The sequence below is a fragment of the Rhineura floridana genome, chromosome 17 (assembly GCF_030035675.1).
Source record: "Rhineura floridana isolate rRhiFlo1 chromosome 17, rRhiFlo1.hap2, whole genome shotgun sequence".
NCBI classification, from domain to species: domain Eukaryota; kingdom Metazoa; phylum Chordata; class Lepidosauria; order Squamata; family Rhineuridae; genus Rhineura; species Rhineura floridana.
The window spans coordinates 7622003-7640253 of record NC_084496.1 but is presented as its reverse complement, the minus strand read 5'-3'; the positions used below and the strand labels follow the sequence as shown (position 1 = coordinate 7640253).

Genomic DNA, 18251 nt, shown 5'->3' with positions numbered 1-18251 from the left:
CTGGGGATAAGCTCCACTGAACACAGGAGATCTTACTTCTGAATAAACATGCATAGGATTGGGCTGTCAGTCTTGCAGGGTACCATGGAATCCTTTTTTATAGTTTAACATAAAAGCAAACTCTTAAAGGTAGAAAATTGGGGAGGGACATAAGAAGTGACTTGCAGGATCAGACACAAGTGAGAATGGTAACTTGGAAGTAGGTATGAGATGGGAACAATTAAAAGATATCGCTTATGAATATTATGTTTAATTAACAGAAAGTAAGTACTTTGGCAAATAGGCCTGATGTTGCTTACTGTTTATTAGGACCCAAGAGCTTAATGGCCATGATGTTGTGCAACAACTGCTAATTAGAAACCAGGGGAGCAGAGTGTAAAATTAACGTTGATGAGCTAAGGCGGAAAAATCATTTTAAAACAATTAACATGCACACAATCCCACAGAGATGCTATCAGCAGGTGTTATTAATGCAGCCAGCACCAAATCACACTGTAAGCAAAGAAAAGATCCAACAGGGAAGAAGTCCCCATAAAGTGGAGGGCAGAAGAGCAAAAGTGAAGCCCATTTATCTCTTCCTACATCTAGGGCAAGGAGGTCATTGGAAGGAATGCAGCTACACCCCCTGTAATCTGCTGAAGCTCCACTGTGATGAAGGCAATCAGGGCTGGGGATTGAGTTGCCAAAAAGTGAGGTTCTTGACCTTCCGAGGGTGTTATCAAACAGGGTTTTTTTAAGCAGATTTTCCAACTGCACATGTTCCCCATCAGACACTCCACACTAAAAAGAAAAGCCAAAGCTGCACAAAGTGTGATTTGCTCCTTGCTGACACTAAGTGGGTGTTCCTCTTTAGGAGCTGGTAATTCTTATTGTTGATTCATTTATGAATCTGCTTCATTTATTAATCTGCCTTAGTTCAGTAACTAAGAGATGCAAAAAATGGAGTGCTTTAAGGGTATTTAGAAGGATGTGACGAAGCGTTACCTGCCTGGAGAGGGAAGTAAAGAGGAGGTGATTCTGGCCAAAAAGAAGGAGGTGTTTTAATATGGTGTGAGCAGTCCAACTATGGAATCTGAGTGCATTCTACCCATATATAATTTGTGCACAAGCTGTCCCTGGCATTTCCTGTCAAATTTAAGTGCTTAATAAACACATACATATGCCTAAATTCACCCCACCCTCTTCATCCTGCACATTATCAGCTTTCCAACAGCACTTTTTTTTTTTGCCAACTCCACATTGTGTCCAACCACACGCTAAACAAAAACCCCTTCACCTCAAAGCAGAAGCGAGACAGTTATCCCTTCATCCATCTCCTCCTCCTCAGGAGTGGCAGAACACGTGCTCTGTGCACAGCAGGACCCGGGCTCACTCCCTGGCATCTCCAAAAGAGCAGATGGTGTGAAAAACCTCTGCCTGAGATCTTGGGGAGCCGGTGCCCACCAGAGTAGGCGATAGATACGGAATAAAGGTCTGACCAGGTGTAAGTCAGTTTTCTATGCTCCTGTCCAGATGCTGCATTCTTTTCTGACTGAGCATCTTCCTCATGCACACCATTTTCTGCATAATTCTGTGTGCACAGAAACTGAAAAGATAAGCAGGCAGAAGCCCCAGAATACTATCAACCCAGTAGCAGGATGGTTAAGAGGAGGCAGCAGATTGAGGAACAGCAACATAAAGAAAGGTAGATGGGATAGGCAGGATCCTGAAGATAAGTAGGGTGATGGAGTCATGACCTAGTAAAAAAGGAGGCAATAGAGCAGGCCTGGAGAACCTTTGGCCCTCCAGATGCTGCTGAACCACAACTCTCCTGAGTCCCAGAAAGCATGGCCAATGGCCAGGGATGGGGGGAAGGAGTTGTAGTTCAGCAACATTTAGAGGGCCAAAGGTTCCCCATGCTTGCTGATGGAGAACCTCACAATGTCCAAGGACATGTTATTGGCAGAAGAGACTCCTGTATGATTTCTGCCCGCGTGTAGAAAAAAACTGGAAAACAAAAAGGAGAAAGGATTATGCAGCCATTCCCTCCCTGCAGCCTGCTCAGAGCAGACGACTACTGTGCAAAGTACCCTTTACAGAACTATGATGTTTAACAAAAAAAATGACTGGAGAGAACACAAATGCATCCACCCCCCACATCATGGCTTGAACTCTGAAAAAAACTGCACCTGCAAAACACTCGGAAGAAGCAAAGGCCACACACTACAAAAAACGCTCATACCAAAGTGGTTCATTGGGGCTCTCCAATTTGGAAAGCAGATCACAACGCTTCTCGAGGATTTGATTCAAAAGAGGCCGAGAAACAGCAGCACCTCAATTCCGGTGCATCTGGGCTGTTGCACGAAGAATGGTCAGACTACAAGAGAGTGAGTAATCACAAAGATCCTTTATAAGTGAGGCACGGGGCAGTTTCACGTCTACTACCCCCCGCCCCGCCCCCCACCAGCCAAAGGAAGTGGGGAAAAGGTCAGATCCAAAGTACAATGTAATGTTGCATAAGACCTCACATTTCTCTCCTCTGGGAGAAAATTGCTAGACGTACAGATATGTTTGCTTTCAACAATGGTTGCACTCCATTTTATTGTCACCCAGTGATGACTATGGATGGGGGAGAAATTCAACTCAGTTTGCATTAAAGATTAATCTAATTTGCATATTCCAAACAGTATGAGAATCGGAACACAGCCTGCCTTCAAAATCCCCACTTTTTCAAGTTTTGCAATGCAGATCTCCAGCCAGGTGCCTCAAAATGCATAACACTAGGACAAAGCGTACATCAAAGTGCAGGTTTTAGTAAAAATAACATGCACGCAGCTATCCCATATACCAGAAATGCAGCTTGAAGCCTCATTATGGGAATGACGAATACCTCACTTCTACCCCACCCAGGCTGGTCACTGGTCACTGCCAGACAGAAAGGATCATTTCGGCTAGGACCTGGACAAGCAACAATATATTCTTGGCTCTGGTGTGTTCTTCAGACACTCAGACACCCCTACATCTCTTGATTCTTGATTCCCCTCTGACAGCTGTCCATATAGCTCAATCCTGACACTGTAGGATATGAATATGTTAGTGTCACATTCCCACTCTGCATGCGTAGGTGTACACCCAAGATGTTTTAAGCATACCCCTAAGAATGTAATGTGTGAAGTGGTCTGTGGGCTCATGAGGTTGCTTAAGAAAGAAAGGAATTGTTCCTTGTATCTTTTCTGATAGATGATGATTAGTCACTTTTCTTGCAAAAGCAACCCAAAGCAACATAAAATTTTGTAAAATCCAGTCTCATTAAGATGTTCAAAGAAGAGGTAGTCAAGAGTGATTTTCACATTAAAAAAATAAAAAACCTGAAATGTCATCCCACAGCAAAAGATGTTTTGGGGTTTTTATTTCTATGCCTGCTGAGTATAAAATCTTGGCACGCCAAAGCAAGGCAGTTTCTTGACAGGCTCCTGCTTACGCATCCATGCGGTTTTTGACAAGTGGGAAGAGTGTCAAGAGGAGTCCTTGAAGATAATTGGCCTTGCTGCATAGGGTTAAACTCACACTCTTGAAATACAGGGAAAGGGAGCTACCGAGGACTGACTCCAATGGACCTGAGCCTTTCCTCAGCTCTTCTGAGCAACACAAAAGCTGTCTTCTAAAGGGACAACACTGAGTTCCTGTAAGAGCTCCTCAACAATCATTTCAGGCCCTAGTTTACTACAGCAGCAGTTTTCAACCATTTTAGACCTGGGACCCACTTTTAACCCAAACATGCATTTGGAGACCCAGTTCTTATTTTATTATTTACTGCCGTCAATCTGTATGGTGGCAGTGCTGCTCTTGTGACCCACCTTAGGCCAGGCAGTGACCTGGTATTGGGTCCCAGCCCACCAGTGGGAGGCCAACACTAGAATCTCTCAGTCCCTTCCTTGCCTCTCTCCTTGGGCTATCCTCAACTATCTGGTGGTGGCCTCTACCAACTCACCCCTGCTCCCAGTCACCCCCATTTGCCCCCTACTTTCTCCTGCTCCCTCTGGAACAGTCAATGATCTTTTCCTTTTTCAGTCTCTTCAGGTAACTATAGTTGGTCTCTTCAGGTACTTCCTGCAGGAAAGCGCCTTACAGACTAAGCACCTGCAGCAAACCTGGGGTGGTGGCTGGAAGAAAGAGCTACAGCTGCCTCTTCTCCCTGCCTGATGCCCTACCTCCTCTCATCCAGTCCAGCCTAGAGCCATCCATGACTGCCAGAACCCTACTTGACCAAGACCCCCAAAAGTGTGCATGTGCCTGATTTGGCTTGGGCCTTAGACCTCGGCTGAATCTGGGGCACAGTCCTACTGTGTACAGTTCTGGTTGCCTCATCTCCAAAAGGCTATTTTGGAGTTGGCACAGGTTCAGAAAAGGGCAACCAGAATGATCAAGGGGATGGAGCTACTCCCCTATGAAGACAGCTGAAAAAACTGAGTTTTTTTCAGTCAGAGAAAAGGCAAGTAAGGCATGACATGTTAAGAGGTGTGTAAAATTATGCATGGTATGGAGAAAGCGGACAGAGAACAAGTTTCCCCCCCTCTCTCACAATGCCAGTGCTCGTGGACATCCAATGAAGCTGAATGCTGGTAGATTCAAGACAGACAAAAGAGCGTGCTTCTTCACAGAGCACATAGTTAAACTATGGAATTTGCTTCTACTGGAGGCAGCAACAGCCACCAACAGGTGGCTTCAAAAGAGGATGAGACATATTCATGGAGGAGAACGCTTTCAGCGCCTACTAACCCCGATGGATATGTCTTCCTTTACAGTGGGAGGCAGTGTGCCTTTGAATAGCAGTTGGTGGGAAGCAGAAGTGGGGGAGCGTGCTGTGGTGCTCAGGTCCAGCTTGGGGGTTTCCAAGTAGGGCATCTAGTAGGGTGCTGTGAAAACAGGATCCTGGACCAGATGGGTGTTTGGCCTGATCCAGCAGGGCTCTTCTTCATGCTCTTATGTCTGAGTTTGCATCCTCAATGGTGAAGCAGGACAGTATTGGACTTCTGGAACTTTGTGTACAGCAACAGCTTTCATGAAATCTCAGTGCTTTTAACTCAGGGGAAAAAAATATAGTGATGTGCTTATTCCAAAGTACCAGGACCCCTTCCCTCAGTCCATCCTCTGACAAACCCAATAATACCATAACAAAGTAAACCCTGGAGGCTGTTTCTTGCCTGCTAGGTTGAGTATCATAAGCTGCTTTTCCAGTGGTCTATAATTGGCACCTTCCCACCGCTTCAAAATTGTTCAAGTGGTAAGAAGTGTTTTCTCTATACAAAACCAGCCATTTCCCCCCACCCGCTGAAAGGATTCATTCGCAACCTGTCTTGTGATGATGGGAAAGGTAATTTTATTTCAGCTCTCAACTAATAGCAAGCCATCCCTCTAAACTACGCAGGCAATCTACAATCCCCTTTTTTAAAAAAAAAGTAGTGTACAATGGAAAAAAAATGGAAAGGGAGTGCACAAATTTCAAACTCAGGGAAGCATTTCATCATAACTTGTTATAGCAAGTCACAGAGCTATTGGGCTGAGTTTTTAAGGGAGAGCAGCACCTAAGTCAGTCTTCCTCCTGCAAACATACCCTAATATGTCATATGAGAACTCTCCGCCTCTACCACTATCCTCCCTTATCTCCAGTTTGCAATATGGGGAAAATAATACAGACCTACTTAATAGGCTTGTAAGAATCACCAAGGCTATATATGCAACACCCTCTGAGAGATCAAAAAAGGATATTTACATGCTAGTATAACTTGTGTGATGTCGTCTGACAGAGGGTTTGTATCTAGATGGGTAAACCCTGGACTCAAGTCTCCAATCAGCCATGAAGTGTTCTGGGTGACTTTGGGCCTGTAGTGGGCCTCCTATATATTATGTTTTGAAGTACAGGTTGCCTCCCTCAGAGTTCTGATGTAGTGAATTGTAAAAAGCAAGCCATTTCTTTCCCCATTCTCCTCCTCTAGGAAGTCTGGGCATACAGCCAGACTTTGGCTCTGAGGTCAACAGTTTGAGTTTGATGACAACAGCTGAAGAAGCCAGAATACAATACCTTATAGTGATTCTCCGGATGTCTAGTTAGCTAACTTAACTAAGTTCTGATACAGATCTTAATTGGCTGCGGGAAAGAAAAGGTGATGCAATTTCAGATCAGATGGTCTGGCTGAGAGAGATTCCTGCAGTTTTCTATCAGTCTTCTTGGACTGATCCAATGCTGCTTCCAGTTTGCCTGACTGCTGATATTCCAAGGCTTGTCTAAGCCCCGTGGGCGAGACTTAGAAAAGAATGAACATTTATCTCTGTGTTAAGATATCTAGACTCTTTAAGTACATCGTGTGAAATTTCTAAAGAACATATTGTATTAATAAACTTTGGATTTGTGTTGTATTATTAATTCTGATTTACTGACTATGGTGGGAGTTTGTGTATGCTCATATATATCCATATAGAAATGTATAGTCAATAAAAGCCATAATCTCCTTCCACTGTGAAACGCCATTATTTTTCCCTGATTCTTAATCCTGAGTTAAGTCTCTGGTGGGAGTTTCCTCTTTAACTCTGCCTGTTCAGATACACTGCTCTTGGAAACTGTGCAAGCCTAGGTGAGTGCACTTGCTGACATACAAGGATTCTGAACAGCTTTAGGCTTAAGGGAAAATGTGAAGAATCCTCAATTCTGTGTGTGGGTGAGTAAGAGGCCGTTCAAACAATTTTGAGCCTAACACCTGATACCCCCTTGTCTGCCTCACAGGGCTGCCATCGAGATAAAATGGGAAAATGCGATATAAGCAACCTGTGGAGGAAGGGTAGCAACTTTGACACAATTACTATCAGTAATTACTAATTATTGGTTCCAGACTTGCCCAACATCAGTCTGAAAGAAACGCATACATGAAACAATACGAAAAAAACATTACTTGCTTGATTCAGATTCAATGCTCTGCACATTGCCGGCCCTGCTGATTGGATTGTTGAAGACGCGCCCTAACCAATCTGCTCCTTTCCCTAGTCATTCCCATATTTTGAGAATCTGGAGCCTGACACTGGATATTCAGTTCATTGTGACATCATGTGAAATATTTCTTGTTTTGTGTCACTCATCAAGATATTATTTATTTATTACATTTATATCCCATCTTTCCTCTGAGGAGCTCAAGGTGGCACACAACACTCCCCATTTCATCCTCACAACAACCCTGTGAGGTAGGTTAGGCTGAGAGACAGTGAGTGGCCCAAGGTCACCCTAGTGACCCCAAGCAGGGATTTGAACCCTGGTCTCCCATGTTCTAGTTTGACACTCCACTATACCACACTGAGTTTCTTACTAAAAAAAGGAAAATGCTTCTAAAATCCAGAGCGTAAGTGGAGAACAAGATTTTATATGGCGTGCTTCATTACAGTTGCTAATGTTATTTTTTTGTTGTATTGTATCAGGTTTCAATTAATTTGCTATCTGTATCAGGAGCAGGGAACCTCAAGCCTCAGGGCTGAAAAAGGCACTCCAGGCAGGAGACCATCTAGGGAGGCGATTGGACCCTTGGATGATAAGGGAGTCAAAGGTGTACTAAAGAATAATAAGGAGATTGCAGAGAAGCTAAATGAATTCTTTGCATCTGTCTTCACAGTGGAAGATATAGGGCAGATCCCTGAACCTGAACTAACATTTGCAGGAAGGGAACTGAGACAAATAGTGGCAACGAGAGAGGAAATTCTAGGCTTAATGGACAATATAAAAACTGACAAATCACCAGGCCCGGATGGCATCCACCCGAGAGTTCTCAAAGAACTCAAATGTGAAATTGCTGATCTGCTAACTAAAATACGTAACTTGTACCTTGGGTCCTCCTCCGTGCCCGAGGACTGGAAAGTGGCAAATGTAACACGAATCTTCAAAAAGGGATCCAGGGGGGATCCCAGAAATAACAGGCCAGTTAGCTTAACTTCTGTCCTTGGAAAACTGGAAGAAAGTATTATTAAAGCTAGATTAACTAAGCAGATAGAAGAACAAGCCTTGCTGAAGCAGAACCAGCATGGCTTCTGCAAGGGAAAGTCCTGTCTCAGTAACCTATTAGAATTCTTTGAGAGTGTCAACAAGCATATAGATAGAGGTGATCCAGTGGACATAGTGTACTTAGACTTTCAAAACGTTTTTGACAAGGTACCTCACCAAAGACTTCATGGAATAAGAGGAGAGGTCCTCTTGTGGATAAGGAATTGGTTAAGAAGCAGAAAGTAGGAATAAATGGACAATTCTCCCAATGGAGGGCTGTAGAAAGTGGAGTCCCTCAAGGATCGGTATTGGGACCTGTACTTTTCAACTTGTTCATTAAGGGGATGGAGCGACTCCCTTATGAGGAAAGGTTGCAGCATTTGGGGCTTTTTAGTTTAGAGAAAAGGCGGGTCAGAGGAGACATGATAGAAGTGTATAAAATTATGCATGGCACTGAGAAAGTGGATAGAGAAAAGTTCTTCTCCCTCTCTCATAATACTAGAACTCGTGGACATTCAAAGAAGCTGAATGTTGGAAGATTCAGGACAGTCAAAAGGAAGTACTTCTTTAATCAGCGCATAGTTAAACTATGGAATTTGCTCCCACAAGATGCAGTAACAGCCACCAGCTTGGATGGCTTTAAAAGAAGATTAGACAAATTCATGGAGGACAGAGTTATCAATGGCTACTAGCCATGATGGCTGTGCTCTGCCACCCTAGTCAGAGGCAGCATGCTTCTGAAAACCAGTTGCCGGAAGCCTCAGGAGGGGAGAGTGTTCTTGCACTCGGGTCCTGCTTGCGGGCTTCCCCCAGGCACCTGGTTGGCCACTGTGAAAACAGGATGCTGGACTAGATGGGCCACTGGCCTGATCTAGCAGGCTCTTCTTATGTTCTCTATCAGGCCTTTGGAACTCTCCCTAGGCTATGCCCCTCATTGGCCCTGCTCAAGCGCTTTAGCCTGGCTGAAACGTGTCCTTGAACTGTGCTAATGCCTCTTTCTTGCCTGAATGGAGGATGGAGAGAGATGAGCGTATCTGTGTGCAGGAGCCTCTGACTTGTGCGTGGCTCCAATGTAGTTTACTGCAGAAAGGTAAGAGTCTACTCCACTGCCCTGGGCACTGTTGCCTCTGGCCCCAGCCACCGTTATATATGACCCCTTACCTTACTTTAGGTAAGATTTACACACACACACACACACACACACAGAGTTCACCTACTAGTGCTATTTTACCGCTCTGCCAATATACACAATGAGGAAACTGCTACGCACAGTGGACCATCTGGCACAAAAAACAGTAGGGCGGTCCCTAGGTGTGCAGCTATGAGTGCCCGAATGTTCCAGTGGGTCTGGCCAGGCAGAAGCGCCTCCAGATGCCAAAGATCAAGTTGCTCTGCCTGCTCCCTCTTCTCTAAGTTTAAAGCAGCTCACCTGATCACACCTAGAGACCCTTCTTTATGCCTGGATCAGAGCAGTCTAGGGAAAGAGGGGGCAACTGGCCAAGGGAAGCAGTTGAGAGGGAAGGTGGACGAAAAAGGGAAGGTGCATAGGAAGGACTGGAGAAAGGAATTTCTGAAATAAAGGGGGTGGGGACACAAAGGAATCAGAGAGGAAAAAGAAAGGCGAGTGAGAAAACGAACACAGAGAGAAATACATCAAGACCAGGAATGGGCAACTTAAGGAGCGCTGAAATTCACAGATTTTAAATAACCAAATATTGGGCTTTAGGTTTCTAGAAGTATTAAAAATCAGAATACAGTTACAGCACAGAGATGGGAGACTTCTGGAATGATATCTGACCAGAGACTGCATGTTCTCTTTACCAACTCACCCTCAGTTCCACTTCTTTGCCCAGTAAATCATACAGAGATGCTCCTTTGGAAGTAATTTCTGAAGCAAGCTGCCTGGCCGTCTTCAAATCTCCAATCTAGCCAAACATGAAAAAAAGAGAAGAGCTTTACCTGCATGAAAATGGGGGGGGGGAGGGAGGGATTATTTCTAGTGAAACCAATGGATCTGGCCACAGCTATAGCTGGAAGGGCCCATCTCAAAACAGATTAATAGCTGTGATTATCTCTGCACCAATTTCAGTGGATTTAAACCATGCTTTAAAGGGCCAAACTACAATTTATGTTATTCAAGCTTTTGGGGTGAGGAGATGTTTAATCTGGCCACTTTCATTCTGAAAGAAAAGTAGCCCTGTGTGGCCCCGATCCAAAACATGCTCCTGACTGAGACTGGAGGGAGATCTGCACCAGTTTCCCCATCAACATCCTCCCATTTGCTCCTGCTGTTTGCCATAAACAACACCTCTGTGTGCAAGGGGATGATTTTCAGCTGCAAAGTGTCGTGGAACCCTAAGCTGGATCAGGAGCACATTCTCGATCAGAACCCCACATGGTTACTTTTCCTTTCAAAAAACCCCCTGGACACTCCTGTTTTGAAGTGTGAACAACATACAATATGTAATTGGACCCAAAGACAGCTCTGGCCTAATTTTTTTAAAAAATAAAACCCTACTGGCAAATGGATTTTTTTTAGACTTGCATGAAATAACATTTCCTGAGGAGCCAACTTAACCTAATGAGCTGCAGCTTCCATTCAGCACAGTTGTTTTCTCAAGACGCCCACAGCATGCTGAGAAGACAGTGCACATAAGAAGAGCCTGCTGGGTCAGGCCAGTGGCCCATCTAGTCCAGCACCCTGTTCACACAGTGGCCAACCAGGTGCCCGTGGGAAGCTTGCAAGCAGGACCTGAGGGCAAGAGCTGGAACAGGATAAGAAAAAAACAAAACAAAATGAGCTAAGTCGACTGGCAGTCTTGAAATTTGGGGCTCTGCTGGTCTTCAGTGGCAACTATCCTGTCATGTCCAGTGGCAATTATGCCACCCATTTACAGATCCATAGTTACCAATGCGTTACAAACAGTTTTTCTGTATGCAACGTACAGATGTGTTGACAGGCCAGGAAGAGGTGACAGACTAAGCAACGGCACAGCAGAAAGGCAGAAAAACAGCAGGATGCCAGAGTGTTAACATCTCCTTGGTAATAACAGTGTTTTTCTAATAACTTGGGAAAGGGAAGGCTAATAGGCAGGGAATTGGGTCAGTCTCGCTGTACATTTGGGTCACAATTCTGAAGCCGCATCCTCCAAACAAACTCATGGAGGATAGATGCTAACAGGCAGGGACCAAAGTGCTCAGTTTTTCACGTGTATATTTTGCTTCTTTTTTTCGCCAAATATTTTCTGAAGAGGATGGACAACAGCAGTTGCAAAAATCTGAGCGGATCTCACTAGGGAGGAGGTTCTGTAACACCACAACCGCAGCTGAATTAGTCTCGGAGCCAATAATAATCTGAGATTAACCTCTGAGTACTGATTCCCAGTCTCAAACACAGGAACAAACTTTTAAAAAGTAGCGCATAGGGTGAGGAATATTGCTACTGTCTTCATCAACACATCCGAAACCTAAAACTGTCTCTGGTCTGTACCACCTTAGACAGCAGCGGGGAACTCACAGGAATGAATACTCCTCTGTACATTTTTCTTAAAAATCACCACACATGGAAAAAATAGCACGTCAGAGAGAAGACTAGTTTATTATATGCAGGAATATATTACACATTGCACAAAGCAGCACTGTTATGCGATTCCCCCAACTTTGGTACAACCCAGAGACAGGCTGACCACCTCAATAAGGACTAGGAGCTTAGCGTTTTTAAGAACTATTCCAAACCAGCGCTGATGAAATTTGCACCAAATTGGGGATGAGTTCTCACATTTCCCCCCCAGATGTTTCAAATCGACCAGAGTTGAAGGTGTGGTCATAGCTCAACACATTTCTTGATTACACAAATTGCTTTCCAATGGGCCCTGCCAACCTAAGCTGTAGCATGTAATTCATTGCCCTGAGCCCTTGGGGAAAGAAGGGGGATGTCTAATGCACCACAGTGAGTACAAATACAGGGTCGTATTCAACTAAGTTCTACTCAGAGTAGACCCATTAAAAGGTGAGTCATGGCCTTTAATTTCATGGCACTACATCCCATGGCCTTTTTATCTTGGGCAAGGAAAACACAGGTCTAGCCCTCGCAACATTGTGTTTCTGCAGCTTTTACACAAGTACTAGCGTGCTACACTGGCTCTCACTGGGTGACCCCATGCAAGGTGGGGCACTTCAACATATCAGCTCACAGAAACGCTGTAAAGCTAAGAGGATACTCTGAGCTCCTGGAAAGAAAGGACAGAATACAAATGTAATAGCTTAAAAAAAATAAGGAAGAGAAATAAGCTCAAGCTCAAGGTTCCTTACTTTTGAGCCAAGGTCAAATTTGAATTTGCCGGGGTCTTCTTCACCCACAGCAGTGGCTTCCATCCCTTTGGTCTTCATAGCATTGTAAAGCACAGAGGTGATCTTTAAGAGCTCCTTCACTGCATAGCCGTCTGCTTGGTAGAGCTTCTTGGTGTTGAGCTTTATGTGAGCCTTTGTTGCCTGTTAGAAAGCCAAAAACAAACAGGTTTGCTATTTATTTCACTATATTTAGACCCTACCTTTTTTTCCATGACTAACCTCAAGGCAACTGTCCCGTCCCTCCTCCCAGAAGGAGCCTGGGGTGACAAACAAATGGCAAAACGCTAAAAACATCTATAAAACATCTTAAAAACAACACTTTTTTAAAAAAGTTAAAAACATGTTAAAAACAATTCCAACACAGACACAGGCTGGGATAAGATCTCTCCATAAAAGCTTTCTTGAAAGAGGAAGGCCTCCAGTGGGTGCTAAAAGGACAACAGAGACAGCATCTGTCCAATATTTAAGGAGAGGGAATTCCAAAGGTAGGTGCCACCACAATAAAGGTCCATTTCCTATGTTGAGCAGAATGGACTTCCTGATAAGATGGTACCTGCAGAAGGCCCTCACCTGCAGAGGGCAGTAATTGATGGGATATATAAGGGATAAGATGATCTTTCAGATGTTCTGGTTCCAAGCTGAATAGGGCGTTGTACACCAAACCCAGCACCTTGTAGTTAGTCCGGTAATCTACAGAGGGTTCCTAAGCAGTCTCCCATCCTGACACTGGCCAGATCCAGATCTGTTTTAGCTTCCATAAAGTTGCTTCATCACAACTTTTCACACCATGCCCAGAAGTTGCTAGGCCTTTTCCGAGAAAACAGCTTGCACACATTAGTGAGCGCTGTTGCCGTTTTTTCAAAAACCATGGATGCTTTCAGCTATGCGATAGTTGTAACACAGTAATGCAGACAGCAAGGAGAAAGCTCAAGCCGCTCCCTGATGCTGTCAGGGTGAAAGTGACCCTTATGCAGCAAACACCCTCAGTCTCAACTAGTTTCCTAACCAACCTGGAGAGGAAACTCAGCACAGTTAAGTTCTATTGGTCCAGTTCACCAAGGCTGAAACTGCAACAGATCAGATCTTTGCTTGATTGGCACTTAAGCACTGCCCACACGACGTGCCCACCTTCCACTTGGGGGGATGCCAGTGGCTCCTGCGTACTGCCGTAATGAGATCACTTACCTTAATGAACTTTCAACAGTCCTCATGGCCCAGCAATTCAACATTTATCTATTAAATTGCTCTGCTTTGATTTCTCTCCCTGATATGCACCACAAAATCAATCCAATACCTCTACACACACACACACACACACTTAAACACTAGAAATTAAAAGGAAGGGTGTTGGGAAGGTGGGGGAGCTCCACAGGTGGGGCCAAGAGGAGAACAGAAGGCACTGGCAGGAAATCAGAAGAGAGGGAACAAGTTGCCCCTTTTTCTCCCACCCAAACATCCTGAGTCTGCTGCTTAAGAACAAAAAGAGCTGCCAGGTTTTACCCCCCCCCCTCGTAACACCAGGAAAGGGAAGAGGATCTCCTGTGAAGGGGCATAGCTCAGCGGCGGAGCATCTGCCTTGCATGCAGAAGGTCCCAAGTTCAATCCCAAGCCTCTCCAGGTAGGGCTGGGAAAGACTCTAGATGCAGCTCCCAGCAGGCCGACTCATACACCGGCTGGTGATCCCGCTGCTGTCTTGCAGCTGTGAATACAACAGGCTGCCTGTGCTTATCTTTCTCTGGCATGGCAAGGCTCAGCCAGGGTACAGGACAACGTAAGGTTCAGGCTGGAGAAAAGGCTATGCCCAGGGGTGGGGAGACACAAAGCTCTGAAGTTGCTCCAACAAGGAACAAGTAGAAACTGAGCCCTTTTGTAGCAGTGGCACCATGTGCAGCATCATGGTTAGCACCACTTGGGCTGCAAGCTGCAGCTTGACTTAGAAGGGCCCAGCCTTCTCCAATAATCTCCTACTGCGATGGAATGGGGGAGGCTCAGGTCTTCTACAGTGGAGTCCTCAGAGTCAGAAGATGGCAGTGCATATCCTCAGATCAGCCTCCCCACAGGCGAAGAACCTAAGAACATAAGAAGAGCCTGCTGGATCAGGCCAGTGGCCCATCCATCCGACATCCTGTTCTCACAGTGGCCAATCAGATGCCCCAATGGGAAGCTCACAAGCAGGACCTGAGCACAAGAGCACTTCATCATTCATCAGGTAGCAGGGCCTCTGGGGATAGTCCTGCATGTCTTCAGGTTCAGATCCCTTGCCTTTGTCACCTGACACAGAGGAATCTGACTCCTAGACCCTGACAGTACTACTCCATACACTGGTAGAAAGAGATCTCCATGTAGACTGTTGAGGAAATGAACCACCAAATTTTGTTTCTAAGTATGCATAACCTAATCTAAATAAATAAAGTCTACAGGTCTTTTTCAGAACAAGGAACAAAAGAAAGGAGGGAGCTGACACCCAATGGCAAAAAATATATAAAAATTTGATGAATTATTTCAAAGAATTATTTGGTTGTGTTTTTTTCTAAACAACCAAACAGCATTTTCCTTCTGTTTGTTTCAGCGATAAGACTTTGAAGAGTTGTTTCATGACAACGGTGAGGGCAAAGTTTTTGAAAGAAAATGTAATTTTCTATATTGGTTGGACTACAATGTCAGCTTCACTAGGAGGCTGACGAAAAGCATTTGAAGACTATTGTTACAAACCCAAGTATTACAGATCCATTTAAAACACAAAGAGGAAAAATCAATGACTGTGGAGGGAAGAGAGACCAAGTAAGTAATGTGGAAAAATGATGTTTTCTGTATTTCTCAAAATAGCAACAAAAGTGCCAGTCCTACATGTGTAGGAATCAAACATAATAGTGAGCTTTGCAGCTGCTACCAACAAAAGGTTTTTGCAAAAGATGTCAACAGTTGCTCCTAGTCTATTGCTCTAAGATTGACTCTACAACAGCATTATTTCAGAACAATTTTTATTTATTTTGGCGCCTGCTCTCAATTGTTTAATTTCTGCTGGATGTGCTTTAGAACAACGGACAAATAAAACTATCTAATACAGCTAGTAGAGGCAGTAGAGGCAGTGTGTTAGATTCACATTCAATGAAATTTATTTTATAGTAGTAAAGTCTCTCAGCCTTGCCTGAGATATTGTGTTATAATGTATTTGACAGCTTTCCTCCCTAACTGCAAGAGATGGTCCTTCATCTAGGGTGATGATCAAGTCGGTGTTCAAACTTGAAATGAAAAATTACATCACTCAGAAAGTTGTCTTGCACCAAATCAGACCACTCATACAACTAGCTCCATATGGCAACAGTAATAGCCGTCTAAGGTTTCAGACACAAATTTTCACCAGCTCTTCCTGGAGATGTCGGGGATCAAACCTGGAAATTACTATATGCAGAGCATGTGCTTTACCACTGAGCAACATCTATACCAGGGCTGGAGAAGCTGTGGCCCTTCAGATGTTGATGGACTCCAATTCCCATCAGCCCTAACCAGCATGGCCTTTGCTCAGGTATGACAGAAGTTATAGTCTAACAACATAAGGATGGCCACAAGTTCCTCACCCCTGATCTACACCAAGTTTCACAGTGATCTCTCAGTTTTCAGAGGGGATTTCACATTACTGTGTGGCCTTCTCATATTTCCTGGCCTGTTTGAAAACGGGTGCAGGAATCAAGCTGGTGTTCAGACCTGAAGAGCAGAATGGTATTCTGAACGGTCATGCCAACTGTCATTAAGACATCTAAAGGTTCAAATGTCACCTGCAGATCAGCAGAAAAGCCTGGTATGTGTAGTTTAAACCTCCCTGCCTATTCCAGTGCTGGGATGAGGATGAAAACAGCATCACCTCTGGTCTTTAGATAAGGTTGCCCAGAGACTGGAGAGGGTGCAGTTTTCTTCCCCATTATGGTGCTGGGATGGTTTAAACCTCCCTGCTCAACCCAGTGTCATGATGGGGAAGACAGAGGTGGAAGGCGTGACCGGCCAAAGCCCTGTAGCAACAGCAGGACCATGGGAAGGCCATGCCTCCTTCTCTCCCTCCACCAGTAGTTCCAATCGCTGAAAAAAAATCCTGGACATGCTGAGGTCTAGACTGCTCTTCATCAGATACTCCATATGGTTCATGATTCCACACACACACATGCCTGCTTCTCAGATGCCACCACCACCAAAAGAATTAGGGTGGTGGCTTGGTTGGAGGCCACAAAGATGCTTGGGAGGCAGATTTGGCCCATGGGCTGGCAGTCCACCACCCTCAGGATACATTCTTCACATACATACACACACACACCCTTCCCACTATAGGAATGAAAGAGATAGTTTGATATCCCATACAAAGTCCACATATACTCAATAATCATCTCAGTTCTTACATAAAAGTGGTAAAAGGGATGGCTGGGAAAACAGTTCTCTCATATGCATATTCCTGGGTTCTCTCCCTTGGTCATAAAACTGTGAGGCTGAGAACCTGGAGCCGGTGCAAGTCTAAGATAGACTAGAGGCTGGCTTGCTTCTCAATGGCTCCTAAGGAATATAGCCAGAAATCCAGGGCACAGCTGGGGGGGGGCAGCAACGCCTTCCCCTTTCCCAAGTCAGTGACATTAAGTGGGTCTTTGTAACATAGAGGTACTCCCCAGGCCAGACAACATGTCACTGCATTATTATTTAAACAAAAAAAATTGCAGCATTTCTTGCTCTCCTCCTTCCAAGACAGTTTGAACTTCCATTGGCATTATAAGCCTCCACTAATTCAATTAGCCTTTATTTTTTACATTTCCTGTAACAAAGCTGAGGGTTGCTGCAATGTTATGTTTACAGTGCATGTGTCTTCTGAACATTAAAGGCCAAAGGTCCACCAAATCCACCTTCCTGCTTCTCCCAGTAGCCCATGAGATGCCTTCAGATAGCCCACAAGCAGGGCGTTTAAGCTGGCACTCCGCTGGTCTCCCTCCCCATCAGCTGCCTATGAATCTGAAGGTGCCACTTAGTTGTCACAGCTAGTAGTGACAGGCACCTCCTCCTCCTCCAGTCTAATCCTCTTTTAAAGGTACCTCAGCTAGAGGCCATTACCCCATTTTGCAGCAGAAAATTCCATTAATTAAATGATGGTTGGCGTGGAGAGGTACTTTTTGCTGTCTGTTCTGAACCTACTGCCAACCAATTTCACTGGATGACCCAGAGTTCTAGTATTACAAAAGAGAGAAATTTCTATGGGATGTGGAAAAAGTGGATAATTTGATAAACCTTGATCATGTCCCCCTTACTCATGTTTTACTAAAGTAAAAGGCTCCAAATGCCTTAAACGTTCCTTGTAAGAAAAGTACTCCAACAACCTGGTCATTCTGTTGTCTTTTTCTGCACCTTTTCCATCTCTCCAAGTTTCTTTTTGGAGTTGAAGTGAACAGAACTGGGTCTAGTATTCCAAATGCAGCTGCACCACAGATTTGTATAAGGTCATTGCAACACATTTTTACAAGTTTCTGTCTCTTTCCTAATAACACATAGTATGCAATATGCTTTTTTCCACAGTTGCTGAACTCTTTTTCATTAAGGTCCCATTTGCACTATACATTTAAAGCACTATGATACCACTTTAAACAGTCATGGCTTCACCCAAAGAATCCTGGGAACTGTAGTTTGTTAAGAGTGCCGAGTGAGTTGTTAGGGGACCCTTACTCCCCTCAGAGCTACAATTCCCAGAGTGGTTTAACAGTCAATCCCTCTTCCCAGGGAACTCTGGGAATTGTAACTCTGTGAGGGGACTAGGGGTCTCTTAACAACTTTTCAGAGGAAGCCATGTCTGTTTAAAGTGATATAATACTGCTTTAAATGTATAGTGTAGATGGGGCCTGAGCTATGTACCTCTACCCCAAGATTTCTTTCCTGG

General features: G+C 44.5%; 1 protein-coding gene across 2 annotated transcripts in view; it reads right to left on the bottom strand.

Moving 5' to 3' along the window:
• Window positions 1-18251, bottom strand: part of CLUAP1 (clusterin associated protein 1) — an 81138-nt gene that overhangs the window by 47657 nt on the left and 15230 nt on the right. For both annotated transcript variants that reach the window (XM_061599522.1, XM_061599520.1), the window contains exons 4-5: window positions 12311-12490; window positions 9829-9924 (exon numbers count right to left, since the gene is read on the bottom strand). In XM_061599522.1, coding sequence (XP_061455506.1) covers window positions 9829-9924; window positions 12311-12490 — 276 coding nt within the window. The remainder of the gene's footprint in view (window positions 1-9828; window positions 9925-12310; window positions 12491-18251) is intronic.